Here is a 19,979-nt window from a genome sequence, read left to right on the forward strand (position 1 = left end):
TTTTGTCAGTTTTATCTAATGTTATTACATTAACGTTACCGGTTTACACGCGTTAAGGACGAGAAGGGGTCGGTTTTTAAGAAGGAAGAGATGGAGCAGTTTCTGTGTTCTGGGGCTGGTCTTCACACCGAGGGAGGGAAGGATGGATGAGTTTTACTCTAGTGTCGTTTCTGCAGCTGTGGACTAACAGTGTTTCAAGCACGGGTGAGTTTACTGCACTTTTACCACAGTAACTTATATTTATTATGCGACATCAGTGTCAAACCATCATCTTTTGGGATCGGCTGATGAATTAAATGTTTTCAGTTCATTTATTTCATGCTAATTTTAAATGATTAATAATGAATATGTTGACACGCTGAAGATAAGCATGTATTTTTCCTTTGTATGCTATAGCCTACTGTCCATGTCGAAACGTGGCATCTACGTGCAAAATAGTTATTTTCCTGTCTTATTTTCTCTATTTTTAGATAAACGCATTATATTTGGACTCATGGACGTCCAGCCTTGACATTATGAAATATGTGGCTTTGTTGTAGCCTATGTCCTGGAAATCATTTACAAGGTTTTTTTTTTTTTTTTTCTTAAACACAAGACTTAATTTTACTCTTGATCATATTCCAGATAATTTATGTTCAGATTTCTAGAAGAGAAAGTTCACCCAAAAATGGAAAAAACATGAAGGTGATTTTAGGGTCAATCATCGAAGACAGTTGTCTATGGGGAAAATGAAAGATAAGGTTATGGTGAACATATGTTGATGTCCAGTTGAAGACTGTGACTGTTTTGAATTTAACAGGCAATTCAGAGAATCGTGTGCACATAATGAAAAAACTGCTGCAATTCGTCCGCTGCCCTCAGCTATTTTGTTTTGGTTGAGATGTTAATACATGATGAAATGGTTTAGGTTTAGATTAATCTTTTTTTTTTTTGTCTCTCTCGAGGCATTATTTCTCATGGTTTGACTGACTGAAACATTCTTGCTTTATTCCTTCTTGTGTAATCCTTTGTATTTTTATGAAGACTTTAATTCCTCTGTACTAGTCCTTGTCCGTCTTTAATTATTCAGTTTGTTCATGTAAACTCAACCAAAAAGTTATCAATAAAGGATTTGTAATGATACTGCATTACAACAGTTGATTGCTTAAAACATTTGTAAACAGAATAAAATCTCGACTGTTTTACACTTTCTATAATAGAAATGATTCATGCATTTCTCTGCACATGAGGGCATTTTGTGGTAATCTCTACTTTTTATGTTTTTGTTCAAGGATGAAAGGAAATTTGGTTTTCATGCACTATTGACTTTTACAATGTGGTCAATAGTTAAGTTTGTGTTTAACTATATCAGAGTTGACCAGAAATCCCCTGGAAGAATAAATCGGTCTGTTTACAGTGAAAGTCAATTCATAGTCTCACAGTATAACCGTGTTATGTGTCAAGCAGAGGATCATTTCATTACTTTTGTTTTGCTTTGGGGTGCACTAAAGATATTAGGCATGAATGGCAAGCTAAAGGTTTTACAGAAACTGGAAAAATCTGAAGTTCTTTTCATAAATGCTCTATTAATGATGCCAGATTTTGCGAGATAATCATGGGCTGTAAGCGGTCTTTTACCCTTTAAAAAGCTCTAATGTCATCAAATATGTCAATCAAGTTTGTTTTCCAGCTTGTATGTTTGTGGTATTTAAAAATACATAGTTGAAGCTGAACTAAATGTAGGTTGATATGATACTTTTGGCCTTTAGTTTTCCAACTACTACTACTTTTTTAACACTGTCTAAAGTAGTTAGGATTTGGTTTGGTATTCTAGGTGAATATTAACAGTTTTGTGCATGGGTTGGTTTAATTGCTCGTGATGACATGAATGAACAAATGATCGCAGAGACTCCATTCACACACAAGTCAAAAAACAAATTGACTTGAGATTCAAATTAGAGGCTTATGAACAGTAAAGTGAATAAGTATGAGGAAATATTTTCCTAATAATTGGACCTTATTTTTATTTGTTTTTTATTTTTGTTTTTACTTCTGGATAATCGTGACTTTCTAAGGGAGCATTCCTGCAACTCAAACAATAGAGCATCTCTAAGTGAGACGTCACTTAGTCTTGGCCTTGAATTATTTGAGATTTACTGAGATTAACGTCTTGAGACTTGTAAACTTGTCTGGGTGATGGTGACACTTTATCTGACCAAAAAAAAAACATATGTTCTCCTGTAACAAGATGTGAGACATCCAGCAATATGCACAGTCTAAAGCTCTTAACAATCCTTATTGTTGCTGTGTTAAATTTACATAAACTGCTGAACTCTGTTCATACATCCATTCACAGGTGTCTCTCGATTCTCTGTGATGATTTTGGGCTGCTCCAGTATATGTTGCCAGCATTGATGCAGTGCTGTAAATCACTACAGTGACAAGTTATTTTTATTGGCCATTTAATACTCCAAAAGTTCCTTTAAACAAACGCTTCAGTGACCATCAAATCCATTTTCATGTCCAAGTAAATGTCTTGAAAGCATTATACCACTCTTGCTATTTGTATTGCTGTGGTTTAGGTCCGCTCTTAAAGTTAATTGAATGTGATGATGATCATGTTGACAGGGACAGTAAAATAGGACTTTAAGGTTCCCGTGGACTCTGGCTTTAACCGTTTAAAAAGAACCGACCTCACATATTGGGCCTTCATGCCTAAAAGCCAAGATTCCATAAACTGTTATGGAATGCTGAGAAATAAGATCTGAGACCAACAAGAACACCGTGGGGGATCATCAGATATTTTCACTGCAACAAGCCCAAAAACGCTTCACTTCTCTATGCAGTTTTATTTGTGTGGTGTGCTTTATAGGTGAAACTATATTTAGATTTGTCTTTTTTTTAGCTTCTCTTTCTCCACATCTCTGAGAAAGCATACTTTACGTTCTAAAAATTGATTTACAGTAACCAAAGTTAAAGCTGAGGTTTTGAAACCTGATTGGAAATGCATGAGGACCGTTTTCTTTTTTAATATGGCTGAGGGCTTTTAACAGAGGTTCAGGACTACTGTCTTAAGTCGCTGGGGTATGTTTGTAGCAATAGCCAAAAATACATTGTATGGGTCAAAATTATAAATTTTTCTTTTATGCCAAAAATCATTAGGACATTAAGTAAAGATCATGTTCCATGAAGATATTTTGTGAATTTCCTACTGTAAATATATCTCAACTTTTTTTTGATAAGTAATATGCATTGCTAAGAACTTCATTTGGACAACTTTAAAGGCGATTTTCTCAATATTTATTTTAATTTTTTTGCACCTTCAGATTCCAGTTTTTTCATATTTTACATTTAGTCATTTAGCAGACGCTTTTGTCCAAAGCGACTTGATAATATACAAACCCGATTCCAAAAAAGTTGGGACACTGCACAAATTGTGAATAAAAACAGAATGCATTGATGTGGAAGTTTCAAATTTCAATATTTTATTCAGAATACAATCTCAAATGTTTAAACTGAGAATTTATTTTTAAGGGAAAAATACGTTTATTTTAAATTTCATGGCATCAACACATCTCAAAAAAGTTGGGACAAGGCCATGTTTCCCACTGTGTGGCATCCCCTCTTCTTTTTATAACAGTCTGCAAACGTCTGGGGACTGAGGAGTTTAGGAATAGGAATGTTGTCCCATTCTTGTCTAATACAGGCTTCTAGTTGCTCAACTGTCTTAGGGGCCATTCACATATCGCGCCTAAAACGCGTGGAAAACGCTAGGCGCACCGCTTTCTCTCTTTTTCCAAAGCGCTCGGGCGGTTGCGCTCCGGAGGCGTCTGTTGTTGCTAAGCAACCATCAGCTGCGCTCTCCGTTACAACAAGGAAATTTCAGCAATGGATTTCCAACACCGAAAAACACTTGCTGTAACTCTGTTACAAGATTTATTTACTAAGAAAAGTAAAAAACGCCGCAGTGTTTGGGTGCACCCCATACTTCAAAAACGCTGCTGAGGTTTCAAAAGGTGCATTCGACTTCATGCAGCACTTAGCAGACCGATCGGCGGCTGACTTGAAGCAGTGCATGCCGGTTAGAAATTTAGTCCGACTTGAACCTGGGCCGATCACACGTCACTGTCACGTGTGGCATCAAAGTACCGCGACAGCGTTTCGAGAGCAGCCGGCTGACTCAGCCGGCGCAATTTCTCCAGAGCAACTGCGGGAGAGCTGATGACGACACAGCTGTTTCACAATTGGCCAAATTCACCACATGACAACAACGACGTGTATTTCGGGTTTATTCTGACAACTTCAGTCCCACTAAAAAAAAAAAAAAAAAAAAAAAAAAACTTCAGTCCCACTACTGCTCATATACGGACTTTCAAAAAAAATAAAAATAAATTAACTTTTCATGTCATCTTCATCTCGTAAATCATGTTTATTAAAAGATTACAATTATTTTTACTGCAATCACTTTTTTGTTAATTCGTTAAATATAGGTTTTGTGCACAGGTTTATTTTGGACCTTTTTCATACAGACCCTTTACAGTATTAAGCTGCATAACCTATTTAGATAATAATTTTTTTATGGAATAAATCAAATGTCAATCTTACAGACTTTTAATATAATGTGGTCATCATGGATTCTGATTGATAGCCTACTAATTGTCTAGTTGCTGGGTTCATCCATCTTCACTTGCATGTGATTACTGCCAACAACTCTGGCTGGATGTCAACTTAATACAACATTCAGATCACTTTCATAAACTGTTTATGAAAACAATACTTATTACATTGAACCTTTACTCACTTTCGTTGCTCATTGTGCTCAATTTCATACAACAATAACGGCATCTCTATAGCTTCCAGTTCGTCTGCAATAAAGCAAGCAAACGCCACGTGATCTGCCATGACTGAGGTAGATGCAGCAAACTACGAGAGCCCCGAAGTGTCCGACTTGACGACTCCGTTTTCAACTCCGCCCCTGACTGCAAGCGGCTACTCTCGTTGACCACCGTCTGTAGCCGTGCTTCAAGTCGAACGCACCTATTGTAACGGAAAAGGTGAGGAAGCTGATTGGTTGGTTCTTGTCACATGACCTGCGGTGCGCTTGCGGCATTCTGAAAAGTTGAGATGTTTTTATCTCGATGCGGCGCGGACGCGCCTGGAAAAAACGAGCGCGTCGCACCGCGACCGCGTCGCTTCCATTATGAGCGCGCATACCGCGCGTCTCCATTTTGAAATAACGAACTTGAGCGCGCAAAAGACGCGATATGTGAGCGGCCCCTTAGTCTTTCTCTTTATGATGCGCCAAATGCATAGGCGTAATTTACGGGTGGGACATGTCCCCACCACGGCCGTAGCCAGCTATGAGGTCACCGAGGTCCGGACCTCGGTCATTTTTTTATATTCAAAAATAAAATCTCAAGCTCTCTGAATGATTATTTAGCCGTTTAAACCACCTCATATCACATGAGTGTTTGCAATTCATGTTGCTGCGAGAAGCTAGCGCAGTGAACGGGGCTTGAGAGCGCGTTGAGTGAGAGCGCGGGTGCAGTCTCCGTTTGTTGCCAGATCCACCTATTATACGTGTTTTTGACTCGTTTTTCCAATTTATTGTGACACTTTGGGACGTTTATAAAGTGGAAAGTTGAACGTTAGTGTTAGTGATATATTCTTATTTACAAAACACAAGCTTTGAACTTATTTCGGATATCTTTTTCTTTCTTTTTGTAATTGCTTGTTTTTCGTAGCAATATCTGGCAACATTGTACATTCATAAAAAAAGCTTATAGACAATCTGTAACTTAATTGCTGACAGGAAGATACCACAATCGGTAAGACAAACGCAGTGATCATCGTTAATATCTAAAAGAAATGTATAACACTATCAAAAACAATAGCATAATACAAATCTGTTTGTTACAGAATGAAATAGGCTAACTTACTATGCCAAATAACGTTAACGTTACTGGCCAGCAGACGTCTCATGCTCTTTAGTTAACCTTAAGTCATCAAAAAACATTAATTAAAGCAGTGTTTCTCAACTGGTGGGTCGCAAAAACGTTTTGAGTGGGTCGCGGAGTGTGCAGTCAAAGAAACAACAAACGTAATTCTGTTTTTTCTGACGCTAGACTATTATTTTGAAAGACGTGCGTGAAAGCGGTTGACTCTTCTATCAGTAGGCCTACCTGAGAAAAACGCTTTTTCCTCATTCAGTATCTACGGTCAAATGAGATGTTGTCAAGTTTTATGTCGGTGTCATTATTCTAACGTTATTTTTATAACTTGTTATAAAATAAAAATTCCCTCACCTAAAAAAAAAAAAGAACTTTCCAGTCCTGTCAGTCATACTGTGCTGGTTGCGCGCACTCTTCAATTACACTGCAAATTTACCATGGTAACAGACCTTAACCCTCAAAATGCCACTTTATTTTCACTGTGTTTTTTTGTAATGTATTTCTAAATGACTGTGGTCTCATCACATACCAACTTATTAACAAAAACTGTTTTGGAATTGCTACCTTACCTTTACCTGTTACCTTATACCTCATTCTCATCAGTATGTGCATTTTCTTATATACAGTGTGTATGTGTGTGTGTGTGTGTGTATATATATATATATATATATATATATATATATATGTATATATATATATATATATATGTGCAAAAGCCTCTAAGTGCCATCTGAAAATTTCTTCTAGAATGGTCATTTTTATCAAGCTCGTATATTTAAGTTCAGTAATTTCACTTAAATGTCAATTAATAGGTCATTTTAATTGTCATTTAAGTGAAATTACTGAACTTAAATATACGAGCTTGATAAAAATTATCATTCTAGAAGAAATTTTCAGACGGCATATATATATATATATATATATATGTGTCAATTTCCAAAAAAAAAAAGGGTCGCAGCTTAATGTCCATGGTAAAATGTGGGTTCAATGGCCTAACCAGTTGACAACCACTGCATTAGAGCACAGCCAAAGTTATTATTACTTATCCATATAGCAATGTTTATTATGGAAATCTATTACAGTAATCAGTATTGTTACATAGCCCATTGTGATGCAATAAAGAAGGTCTAATTTAACAATGTTTATCCTCCAAAACAGACAGAACAGAGAGAGTGTAGAATGGCAAAAAGGTTCCGGCAAAATACATTAGATGTATTTCTTAAAAAAAAGCCTAAATTGAAAGACACACACTCACACAAACACGCGCACACACACACACACACACAGAGAAACACTATAGCAAATAGCCTGTAAATAGTTTGTAACATGTAAAACATTATATTGAATAAAAAATATTTCACAATCATCTACATGTCTGTCTATTTTGAAGTTTAGGCTATATGTAGTACATTTGTGGGTGTTATTATAGCACAATTCTTAACACCTTACTTCGGACCTCACTAATTTTCAAACCCTGGTTACGGCCTTGGTCCCCACCACTTTTTACCAGGCTCGATATTGTCCCCACCACTTTTAAAAAGTAACTGAAAAATAGATTGCGTAAGGTATATATTAAAGGAAAAGCACCATCTACAAATCGACACTCTTCATAATCTAATTCATTCATTTAACACATTTTTCCGCCGATCAGAAGCTTTTCAACGTCCTCAAAGATGAATATTAAGTCTCGTTGTGAAACTATCGCGAGATACGCGATATGCGTCATGGGATATGTAGTTTCCTTTCCCTATAATTAGTCTGCAGATCCTGTACCTTTCTTTTTACGATGTTCGTATTGTTTGGATACTGTTTCAAGGTTTAAATATTTTATTTGAGAGTTTTGAGAAGATTCTATCTTATGACTGGGATTTTCACAATTAAAACAAAGTATACAAGTCTTTAGTTCATAGTCCTTTAATTCAGTTTTGTATTAAATCACAGCGCGCTCCAGTGGCCGCCAGAAAACATGATTAGCGACAGTATGTCTATATTCACGTAAGTTAAATATAATATGTTTTCGTGTTAAGCAAAGTAACTTACTGTGCGTGGCTGCTTCACTAAAAAGCTTCTTATATCACTTCCACACTTTCTTTTGGACATTTTGTTGATGTTTTAACATTTATGCTATAGGTAGCAACATTTACCGTTAACTAGCCTTTACATGTGGGGTGGGGGAGGAAAAAATAGAGCTTTTATAAAAACGTCATAAAAAAAGATTCGTTAAAACAATTTCATTTATATAATTATTTAATTAATAAAGGTAGTTTAACCATTTTAAACACAAATTAACTCTCATTCATGTTTTACACAAGGTTTTGCGTAGTTCAGGATTGGTTAAATTATTTGATTGGATGAGGAAACATTTTGTGGGCTTGTCTTGACTCTTGACGTAATGTTGATTAGAAAATATGCAAGTAATTCAAAGTAGAATGAATCGTAATACACACACACACACACACACACACACACAATTGTGCAATTAATGAATATGCTGCAGCTGAGCTGACCATGAAATGGTAAGTTCACCATATTTATCTTGCGTATTTTGATTGATATTAGCTACCCTGGATGTGTTGTGATAAGCGAAACGTAACATTCACGTGAATGTTACGTTTTGCTTATTCGGACGTTTATAGACATATTTGTGAATGTGATGCATGTGTACAACAAAGTGAAAATTAAGTGCATTTCCAACTCTGAACTCAGTCCCCAAGTAAATTCGGTTATTAAATAAACAAATAGCTAAACGAGTTGTGCGGTGTCCCCACCACTTTTCAAAGCAAAGTTACGCCGCTGGCCAAATGTTTTCTATGGGTGAAAGATCTGGACTGCAGGCTGGCCATTTCAGTACCCGGATCCTCCTCCTACGCAGCCATGATGTTGTAATTGATGCAGTATGTGGTCTGGCATTGTCATGTTGGAAAATGCAAGGTCTTCCCTGAAAGAGACAACGTCTGGATGGGAGCATATGTTGTTCTAGAACTTGGATATACTTTTCAGCATTGATGGTGCCTTTCCAGATGTGTAAGCTGCCCATGCCACACGCACTCATGCAACCCCATACCATCAGAGATGCAGGCTTCTGAACTGAGCACTGATAACAACTTGGGTTGTCCTTGTCCTCTTTAGTCCGGATGACATGGCATCCCAATTTTCCAAAAAGAACTTCAAATTTTGATTCGTCTGACCACAGAACAGTTTTCCACTTTGCCACAATCCATTTTAAATAAGACTTGGTCCAGAGAAAACGCCTGCGCTTCTGGATCATGTTTAGATATGGCTTCTTTTTTGACCTATAGAGTTTTAGCCGGCAACGGCGAATGGCACGGTGGATTGTGTTCACCGACAATGTTTTCTGGAAGTATTCCTGAGCCCATGTTGTGATTTCCATTACAGTAGCATTCCTGTATGTGATGCAGTGCCGTCTAAGGGCCCGAAGATCACGGGCATCCAGTATGGTTTTCCAGCCTTGACCCTTACGCACAGAGATTGTTCCAGATTCTCTGAATCTTTGGATGATATTATGCACTGTAGATGATGATAACTTCAAACTTTTTGCAATTTTTCTTTGAGAAACTCCTTTCTGATATTGCTCCACTATTTTTCGCCGCAGCATTGGGGGAATTGGTGATCCTCTTGCCATCTTGACTTCTGAGAGACACTGCCACTCTGAGAAGCTCTTTTTATACCCAATCATGTTGCCAATTGACCTAATAAGTTGCAAATTGGTCCTCCAGCTGTTCCTTATATGTACATTTAACTTTTCCGGCCTCTTATTGCTACCTGTCACAACTTTTTTGGAATGTGTAGCTCTCATGAAATCCAAAATGAGCCAATATTTGGCATGACATTTCAAAATGTCTCACTTTCAACATTTGATGTTATCTATATTCTATTGTGAATAAAATATAAGTTTATGAGATTAGTAAATTACTGCATTCCTTTTTTTTATTCGTAATTTGTACAGTGTCCCAACTTTTTTTGGAATGGGGTTTGTATATATTTATCCATTTATTTATTTTTATTTTTAATGATTATGGGCATACATCTTTTAATCAAAACATTGACCTGCCCTCCTGGCTATAACATCTCTTCTTTGTTGACGTGTAAGCTAGCTCGACGGGCTGAGCAATAAGATTGTCCAATGGCCAGATGAGTTTTAATTCTTTGATTTAATGATCACAGCAGTTAGCAAATGTTAAGATCCAATCAATTCCTGATAAAAAAAAAAAAAAATCTAATTTGTTTGATTTTTCTCTTGAATGTAAATTACAATAGGGAAGAAAAAGTTGGTTTCAATTTCAGTTTTTTGTTGTTTTTTTTCTGACTAAAAAAGGAGTCAATTATTTTGTTTTTATCAGTATTATACCTCAAATGCAAACTGGTTTAGCCTAATTTGTATTTCACCCAGAGTATTGCATTACATTTAAATCAGTTTTCACCACATCTCAAGTTGCTCTTCATTCTTGTAAATCCATATCATAGACATTTACTCGACCAGAATAGGTTTATTGAAATATGGAATATAAGTCACAACCAATTAACCGTGTGTAATTAAAAGAGGTCTCGGCTCCTCAAACGCCAGGCCGTTGGCAGATGTGTGGAGTGTGTAAGTACTGGCTCCACGTACTGTCCGTCCATCCACTGTGTTCAGAGAAGCTCTGTCCATGTCTGGTGGTTTGGAGTGAACTACTGTCATTTCAGTGGAATTTCCTGGCTTCAGAGTTCAGCTGAGTTTTCTCACAGATTTGCACTTGCTTGTAAATGTTTGGACTGACGGGGTGGCAGTGCGGTCGGCTTTAGTTCTTCAGTGATGCGTCCTTCTGTCAGTGCTTTAATAACAGTCGGTAATGTGAGACGCCCAGTGAGACACAAGTCCACGTATCCAGACATCTTCCATCACTTTACAAAAAATATGTAGTGGAGCCACAATATGGACAGTGGTCCACTGTGGAGCTCCCACATACCCACTATGACATTTATACAGTTATACATTTATATTGTGTGTCCTTATGAAGTTATACAAGTTATGGATCTATAGTTGATTTCTCAGTTCTTATTGCTTTTTTTTATAAATAGGAAAGGTTTTTAGAAAATTTGGTTACTTCACAATAAGCCTATAGATGTAACTTCTGTTCACAGCAGACCTTTATGTTAAAAAAAAAAAAGGCACCAATTCTGTATATCCAGGGTTATGGCAATATTATTATTTGATGCAAGTAATGCTTTGTAAAACTATCATGACCGATTCCAGGGGTTTGGATGAGAAAGTGATATTTTATGTTAAATAAAATGGTTGAATTGGATTTTGTCACATTAGTTTAAACATGTCATTGAATATTTCACATAATGAATACTTCTAAAATACAATTTTTTTTAAATTATTATTCTATGATACAGAATTAGAAGGACAGAAATATATTTCTGGTTGTCCCGAATATGATATTTCTTCATGATTTCGCATAGCCAGAGTTAATTATGGTAACACTGCATCTTCGGGTGAATGTGTATGAAGATTTTTTTTTTTTTTTTGTTTTTGGTCTCTATAGTATCTTGTTGTTTTTTGTGGTACTAGATTATTAGCTACTGTTAGTGAGGTGTTTGAACTCCTGCACTCTGTTATATTTAATGTTTTTCTTTCAATTTTCAAAATTCTTCCGTTCTAGCTTCGGTTCTGTCAGTACTACTCCACTTGTGTGTGTTATTAGCTCTTGTATGATAAACTAGTACTGCTTGTTCCTCATTTGTAAGTTTCTTTGAATAAATGACTAAATGTAAATGTAAAAGTGATATTATTCTTCTTTTCAAGGCTGTGTGTCACGTCATTCATTATTTTATGTTTAGTAAAAAGAGATGGATAGTCCTGCTAGTTTAGCTTGAATCTAGCCTTTGAATGTACTTCAAAGATGTCTGGCTTGTTGAAAGTGGCAGAGTTGAAAATGACACAAACCTTAACATCATAGTTAATTACGTCTTTTCCCTCTGCTGCTCCGTTAACAGCTGCCAGACACCTGCTGCAAACTAATAAATCAGAGTAATGACAAAGCAGATTCGTTTGTCACCTTCTAATGCACATTCTGGAGACTATAAACATGCCAGCCACAAGTTTGGCTAACAACGTACACAAAAAAAAAAGCATATGAAAACAATTTTCATTTGTTTAATAAATCTTAATGGTGGCGTGCCATGGCACATTTTATAACGCATGTTTGTTCTAAAATAGAAGTGCTCTGAAATGAAGACAGAAGTATGTATTGCTAAATAAGTGCTCATTTCCCAGTCAGATTACACAGCTGTGTTTAGCAATCTGTGGTGATTATTAAAATGAAAGAATTCCTTAAATGGGATCATATAGTTTGCTCCAATTTCATTAGCAATTTCCCTTAACTCAGCTTTTTAAATGCAATAATTGGCAGGTTATTTCATTCAGTATAATTCTGAAAATTGTTGAAGACAAAATGTAGAGAGTTCACCCAAAAAATGAAAGTTTTGTCATATACTCGTGCTCATGTCGTTCTTTTTTATGTTTATTCTTAATAATACTGGTAATCAAACAGTTGATGGTCCCCATTGACTTCCATTAGTATTTCTTTCCCTATGGAAGTCAATGGGGACCAACAACTGTTGGTTCTTCAGAATCATCTTTTTCAACAAGAAATTTATATAGGTTTGACATGACATGAGGCGAGGAAACGATGACACAATTTTCGTTCTTGGCTGAACTATTCCTTTAAAGGTGTACATTTTTCATATTGTATAAAACTGAATTTAGCTGAGGTGTTTAATATACCCACAATTCGAGTGGAAGGAATTTTAAAGACCTCTGGTAAAGTCTGAACAGTATTGAATAACTTTAAGAGTGGCGTATGGTGTTTCTCCATAAAGTTGTTTAGGCATGAGAGCATAATGGACAACAACACTTTAGTGAACCACTACTTGAGAAAACAGTCTGATAAAAAGGTTAATTAATTGTAAAAGGTGAAGATTCTGCGTGGTCAGAGAATCTTCTTATACCAGTTACACTGAATCAATCCTTTAGTCATGCCAAGCCATAACTTTTGTGTTTCCATGAGTATGTAGAGATTTCTTATTATTCTAATATGCTCGTTTGTTTTCCTTATTTTCTGTGGGTAACCAAATGCATTTGTGTAATGAACCTTGAAACTTTACAACAATGTAAGAGGCATTTGCAAAATAGGTAATCAAAATTTAATATAATTGTTCTTTTGTGTGTGTGTGTGTGTTTAATTGTCATAAATTTGGATTCTGATTTGTTGTTTTCGGAGTTATGCATGCTATATTTTTTTTATATTCTGCCAGACATTATAATGTAAATTATAATTTGCTAATTAGATTCCTCACCACTCATGCTGCAAGATAAAACCACTGTGACCCATTACTAAATATGTTTCTATTTAAATAACACATTTACTGTGAGGAGGCACGGCCATAAACTTAAACCACCACTTAAAAAAAATTGAGCAGAAGAGTAGACATGCTACACTGTCTTCTGTGAGTTTAAACTTCGATTTTATCTTCATTTACAAATGCATCTTCATCAATAGTATTATGCATACAATGTGGGAAAAGGATTTGATATATTAAGCCCTTTTGATGCGTGTATAGTCAAACAGTAGCATGGCACTCACTTTAACTTCCCAGCTTAATCATGGCAGCACATCACTGGATCACTTGAGCAAATGAGTGTGGAGTGTTAAAGCGTGCATGAATTCAGCACACTAGTGTGAGTGTTGGACAGGAGAGACCTCTTGAAGACCCTTCCCCACTGTTCCAGGCCTGCTTCTCATTAGCTGAGGGATGTGGTACATTAGAATCGCCGTTTTGGTACCAGATCTCTGCATCCTGGTTCCAAGCAATCTGTCAGGGCACAAATGTCTCTGTTCTTCTTTACGGAGTCTGAACATTGCTACCTGCACCCTCAAAGAGAAGAAAAACACACCATAATCAAGTCCAATTCATGAGAGGACTGACTTTTTTTTTTATTTTTTTTTATTGAATCATATTGGCTACTAATGCAGCGAAGTTTTCAGCGGCTGTGGATATCACCCTTGAGGAGTGTGGTTGGGTGGTATGGTCTAAGAAGAGGAACTGCAGTAACACAGGCACTCTTGTACAGATAAGTCTGTGGTTTAAAGGGAAGATCATGCTGACTGAGATTCACCGTGATAAATGGCTTATTGTTTTTTTTTTTTTTTTTGTATTTGAGACCAGACAGGATCACCTACTGGAAGCAAACAAATGAAGACACTGTGATCTCTGCCAGTTTAATCACTTTCATTGAGAATGCAGCTATTTTGATGAACAAGTAGTACAATATTAGCATGACTCATCTATTAATTGGGAATATGCTTTTTTTGTGCATTTCTAACAGACACAGTCATATATGATTAGCAAAGATGATTTCTCACCACTTTTTCTGTAATGAGAAACCTCTGCACTATAACATTACTAAATTCCATTTACAGGAAACTTTTTTTTTTTTATAAGGAGACATGGCAGTGAACTGATTTATTTACTGATGTAAGTATTCAGGAGTCACTAACGTATTTTACACAGCCTTTTCTTGTAAAAACAGTAATATAGTGAAATAGTGTTACTGTTTAAAAGAACTATTTCCTATTTTAAAATATTTGAAAGTGTTTTATTTATTGCTGTTATGGCAAAGCAGTATTTTCAGCATCATTACTTCAGTCACATGATCCTTCAGAAATCATTCTGAAATGCTGTTTTGCTGCTCATTATCAATGTTGAAAACAGTTGTGCTGCTTAATAATTCTGTGGAAACTGTGATACATGTTTTTTCAGGATTCTTTAATAAATAGAAGGTTCAAAATAGCATTTATTTGGAATAGAAATCTGTTGTAAAATTATAATCCTCTTTTACTGCCTCTTGATCTTTTGAATGCATTTTTGATTAACAAAAGTAAAAAAATTCTAATAACCCCAAATTTTTGAACAGTAGTCTATGATGAGGTTTTTTTCTTGTTCTTTTTATTATTGTAATCATTACATTGATAATTATTACCCTATAATTCTTCCCTTTGTAGTGAACAGTGGCTGGTGAAAGGACTGAACAGAGCTTTGCGTTCTGGAACCGTTTAGATGATGGAAAAACCAAACACCAGCTTCTCAGTCAACCTGCATTCAGCCTCAACATGCATCAGTTCCTCTTAAGGTCCTCTACGAACACACTTGATCTGATATCTCTGATTGGAATTGACTGCACAAATTCATCCATTTTCCTGATTTTATTGTTCTTTCCAGGTATCTTGTGAATCATCACAGGTGTATCACTACTAACGTTTGCAACCCCTGAATAATTTCTACAGTGTCCATTTGATGATCCACATTCAGAAGGAAGGTAACTGGAAGAACGTCATGAGGCCTGCTGGTCTAAGTCCAGCGGATGCACAGCTGGACCAGTGTGGCCTTGTTAACAATGATGAAAAGTACCTGTCTTCTTTAAACCAAGCTGTTCACATGGAAGCTCTGAAGATGTGTAGCTTGTCTGAGTCACCTGTGTCGATAACAACAGATGAATTCGATTTGGTCTTTTCCACAGAAAGAGCCATTGTGTCGTATATCAGCAGCGTAAAGAGTGACACGTCGTCGGTTGTAGATAACCTATCGCACGTTAGCGACACATTATCCCCTTCCTTATTCTGCTCTTCCCTGTCCACGTCATCTTTCAGTGCCTTCTCTCCATCCTTCTCTTCCCCTTCCTCCAGCCACTCATCTGGCTCAATATCAGAGCTGTGTTTGACTTCTCCATCTCTTTCTACTCTCTGCGGTCCACCTGAGGCCCAGGACCTTCTCTACAATTGCACACCGCAGAAACCTCCAGAAGGATGTCTGTATCCCAAGTCTCCTAAACAAGAACCTGTTGCTGAATTCCATCTTTGTAACAAGAAGCTTCTGCGCAAGGAAGAACTCCTTCAGTATCTCTGCACTGACTTTGATGCAGCCAAAGAACAAACCCAGCATCTTAACCTTCACAATACTCAGACGGAAGTATCAGAAAAGCTTCCTACACTGCAGCAGTTGAAGAATGATCTGGGACTGAGCGGGCTTCCTGGAGCAGAGGGAATGAATGAACACCCGAGTGAAGAACAACCGTGCAAATGGATGGATTGTAGGGCTACCTATGGGCTGAAAGAAGAACTGGTGAGACATATAGAGAAAGTGCACATAGATCAGCGAAAAGGCGAGGAATTTACCTGCTTCTGGGCAGGATGTGTCCGTCGGCACAAGCCCTTCAATGCCCGATACAAACTGCTCATTCATATGAGAGTCCATTCTGGTGAAAAGCCCAACAAATGCATGGTGAGTTCAGTTTTTATTTTTATTAGTGCTGTAAATCGATTAAAAAATGTAATCGCGTTAATCACAGTCATGGACTGTGATTAATCACGATTAATCGCAAATTTTAAATACTAGGATTTACCTGTAAATGTGTTGAAATAAAGAAAAGCATGACAAACTAGTTTAAGGACACCTCCGCCAGGTCTGAGACATAATCCTTCTTCCTTTTTTTTTTTTTTTTTCAGCCATTATCAACCTTTATGCTGGCAATAAAACCTTTACCAAGCTACATCGCTTCAATCCCAGTATACATTTACCCAAACAGTTTATGAGATTAATAGTACACTTTTACTCAGAACTCACTTTAAACCACCATCGAGTGTTTATAATAACTTCCTTTTGCGATCACATGTGCATACACTTTGGGTGGCCACGGTACATTATAAAAGTAGCCAAAAAAACCTGCAACCCACAGCTCTGTATTTTTTCCCGCCACTGCATGTATTTTCAAAATAGCCCAATTGTGCGGGAAAACCGCGACCCTGGCAACACTGGTTCGATGTCACAAATAAGTATATCTCTCTCTCTCTCTCCGCATTCACTTCACTTTTGTCTAGTCCGGCGCCTCATAATCACACAATCCCTGCGTCCCAATGTGCATACTATCCACCCTATGTGCCCTAAATATTATTGAAAATTACTAATATCACATTGAATATAGGATGGATAGTGTGCACATTGGGACGCAGGCAATGATGAACTTCGGCGCTGCGATGACTGCAAGAAGTTGGGGTCAAACCTTATCAAACGATTAATTTGCGTTAAAAAAAAAATTAACGCGTTAAAATTTGTAGATTAATCGCATGCGTTAATGCATTAACGTTGACAGCCCTAATTTTTATACATACAAAGCTGCCCCAATCAGGTGAATTTACAATAATATTTAGCATGTTTGCCCTAACAACAAGACAAACAAAAAAAAAAATCTCAAAATTCCAAACTTGTGAATTGATGACACTCAGAAAGTAACATTTGACCTACATGCCAGGAAAATAAATAATATTGTTGTATTTTTTCTTAGTTTTTGGATGTTGACTGCATTTTTACCAAACAAACATTCTGTCTAGCCACTGTTGATTTTAAATCTTTTAAATATTGAACCTTCTTACACATAAGACTGTTAATGATTATTGTATATTTTGTTCATTATTAATTTTATAGCATTTTCTGGTGTGTCAGGCCCTTTTCTGCCATTTTCACTGAGCTCAATTATACTGTCTATCACATCTACATTACCATTCAGAAGTTTGGATCAAGATTTAAAAAATTTTTAAAGAAAGAAACACGTTTATTCAGCAAGGACACATTAAGTTAATCAAGTGGACACTAAAGACATCTATAATGTTACAAAAGTTTTCTATTTCAAATAAATGCTGTTCTTTTGAACTTTCCATTCATCAAAGAATTACAAAAAAATGCATTTCCAGAAATATATTATTTAAATATTTATAATATTAAAATATTATAAATCAGCATATTAGAATGATTTCTGAAGAATCATGTGACACAGAACACTGGAGTAATGGCCGATGAAAATGCAGCTTTGCCGTCACATTTTTAAATTACAATAAAATATATTAAAATATAAAACACTGATTTTAAATGAAAAACTTTGATGTGCTTAAGAGACTTTCTTTGGTAGTTTATATCACAATATTGTGCCAGACACTGAACACAGGTGTTGTTTTACTAATACATATCATTTGTATCAATCATTAAAATCTCAAGACATTTTTATTTCAAATCATGCCAATTCTTTGAAGTTAGAGTTTGTAATTAAGAAAGACTGACATGTGGACTCAATCTCTCTTCACCTCTAAAAATGGATGCTTTGCAGATTTATAGAGATTTAGACATTTTAGAGTTGTTTATAGTTCACGTACAAATCGCTTTCGTGAAAGTTGCCTAGAGACTGATATTACGCAATGATCAATTCAGTCAACTCCTTCAAGGACAACTTTGAAGAAGGATTTTTAGATTAAGCTTTTTTAGTCTTCATTGCCTGATTGTTGTTTAGGTATTCAACAAGTGATGCTTGTAAATGCCCTCATGCAGTGTGAGGGAACAGCTAAATGTTCTCTCATTCTGTTACCTGATATTGAATAATCATAACCAAAACTTAAGTTTCATCTCTTATTTTTGAGATTTGCAAAGATATATACTACATAGAATATAATTGATGGATACAGTCATGCTGAAAGATATTATTGTAGGCAGGGATAACAGTGTCCTAAAACTATAATAATTTAATACTTTGAAGCTGTGTTTAATTTCCTTCACCATGAGCCACAAAGGAAATGTGATGCAAGATAGCCATGGGATATTATTTCATCTATTTGCTGTTATTCTTTTTGTTTTATTTTCCTTTTTAAACTGTGGTGGCCAGAGGACTATCATTTGAGAAGAATTTAGTTCTAAAAGATAATACATTTTTACAAATAATGTAGTTAGATTAATAGTTGGATAATAATTTGTAACATTGTGATTTTTAATGGCTATTAAGAGTAAAACCATTAATGTTTTTTTATATATTGTTATCCATTTTAAATCTGAGAATATATTATACAGAATGCAGAAATTGTCTGCTTTAACACACTTGAGAAGGTTGCTGTTTTTTATTTATTTTATTTTTTTCACACTCATAACCCATTTGTAAGTGTACTTCACCAAAATTGTATTTGATTTGGATAAATGTGTCTGCTAAATGAATAAATTGAAACTTAATTTAAATGTTAGTCATAAATACATAAATGTAAAGATGCTCAATGAAACCTTATTAGTTTTTCATATAACCTCATCATGACATCACACCTGTAACCGCCAAAATGTGTTTTATAATTTTGCAGAATTGCTCCAACCAAAAGTCTGCATGACTGCGGCTGCCACCTTGAATCAGCTGGGCTTATTACTGACTCCTTCGCTGGCCTCTCTCCAACTCAAACATCTTAGCAGAGCCTTGTTCTAACAGGAACCAGCTTTGAACATGTCTGTTTAATAAACTTCGTAGAGTGGCATGTGTGTCTGTTTGCAGATCTTCAGAACAAGCCTCATAAATGTGCATGAACTGACAACATATGAATAGCATTTAGTCATTTACAACTATAGGAGCATAACAGTTTTATGTGGCTTGATAACTATAATTTCCCAACATTAAAACCCGAATGACTTTCTACTCCAAAAGCAATTAACATACAATCTGCTGTTTTCCACACAATGAAAGTGAAAGTTGACCACAGCTCATCTCTCATGCAAGATTTTGAATGAATAACTGAAGTGTTCATCTTTTTAGAAGAAACTTGAAGTATAGTGCATGGACTTTTTTATGATCCTGTTATGGTGCTTTCATTGTGCAGCATGAAGCAGCTTGAACATTCTTCAGAGGTTCTCCTTTTTGTGTTCTGTGGAAGAAAGAAAGTCATATGTGTTTGTAACAACATGGGGGTGAGTAATTGATGGCAAGAGTTTCATTTTTTGGATGAACTACTGTTCATTTTAAGAAAATTCTGTTTTTAACATATTTGCGTTACATAACGGTCACTATGGCAAAAACATTTCCTGTTCCAAAACTGGTATCACTTTGAGCTTTAAGAAAGACCCATGGAAAACATTTCATGCCACCACTTTCTTACTTTTCTATCAAGCATAACTTGGTATCGGACAAGACAT

The 19,979-nt window shown here is 36.0% G+C and overlaps 1 protein-coding gene across 1 annotated transcript in view; it reads left to right on the forward strand.

Moving 5' to 3' along the window:
- Positions 1-15,290: 15,290 nt before the first annotated feature.
- The window catches only part of LOC306880991 (uncharacterized protein), a gene marked incomplete at both ends in the record, with an annotated part of 35,576 nt that continues 30,887 nt past the window's right edge, over positions 15,291-19,979 (forward strand). Inside the window, one exon of the mRNA XM_079434784.1 lies at positions 15,291-16,274. Coding sequence (XP_079290910.1) covers positions 15,291-16,274 — 984 coding nt within the window. The remainder of the gene's footprint in view (positions 16,275-19,979) is intronic.

Source organism: Barbus barbus, assembly GCF_936440315.1.
Source record: "Barbus barbus genome assembly, chromosome: 15".
In the NCBI taxonomy this organism is placed as follows: domain Eukaryota; kingdom Metazoa; phylum Chordata; class Actinopteri; order Cypriniformes; family Cyprinidae; genus Barbus; species Barbus barbus.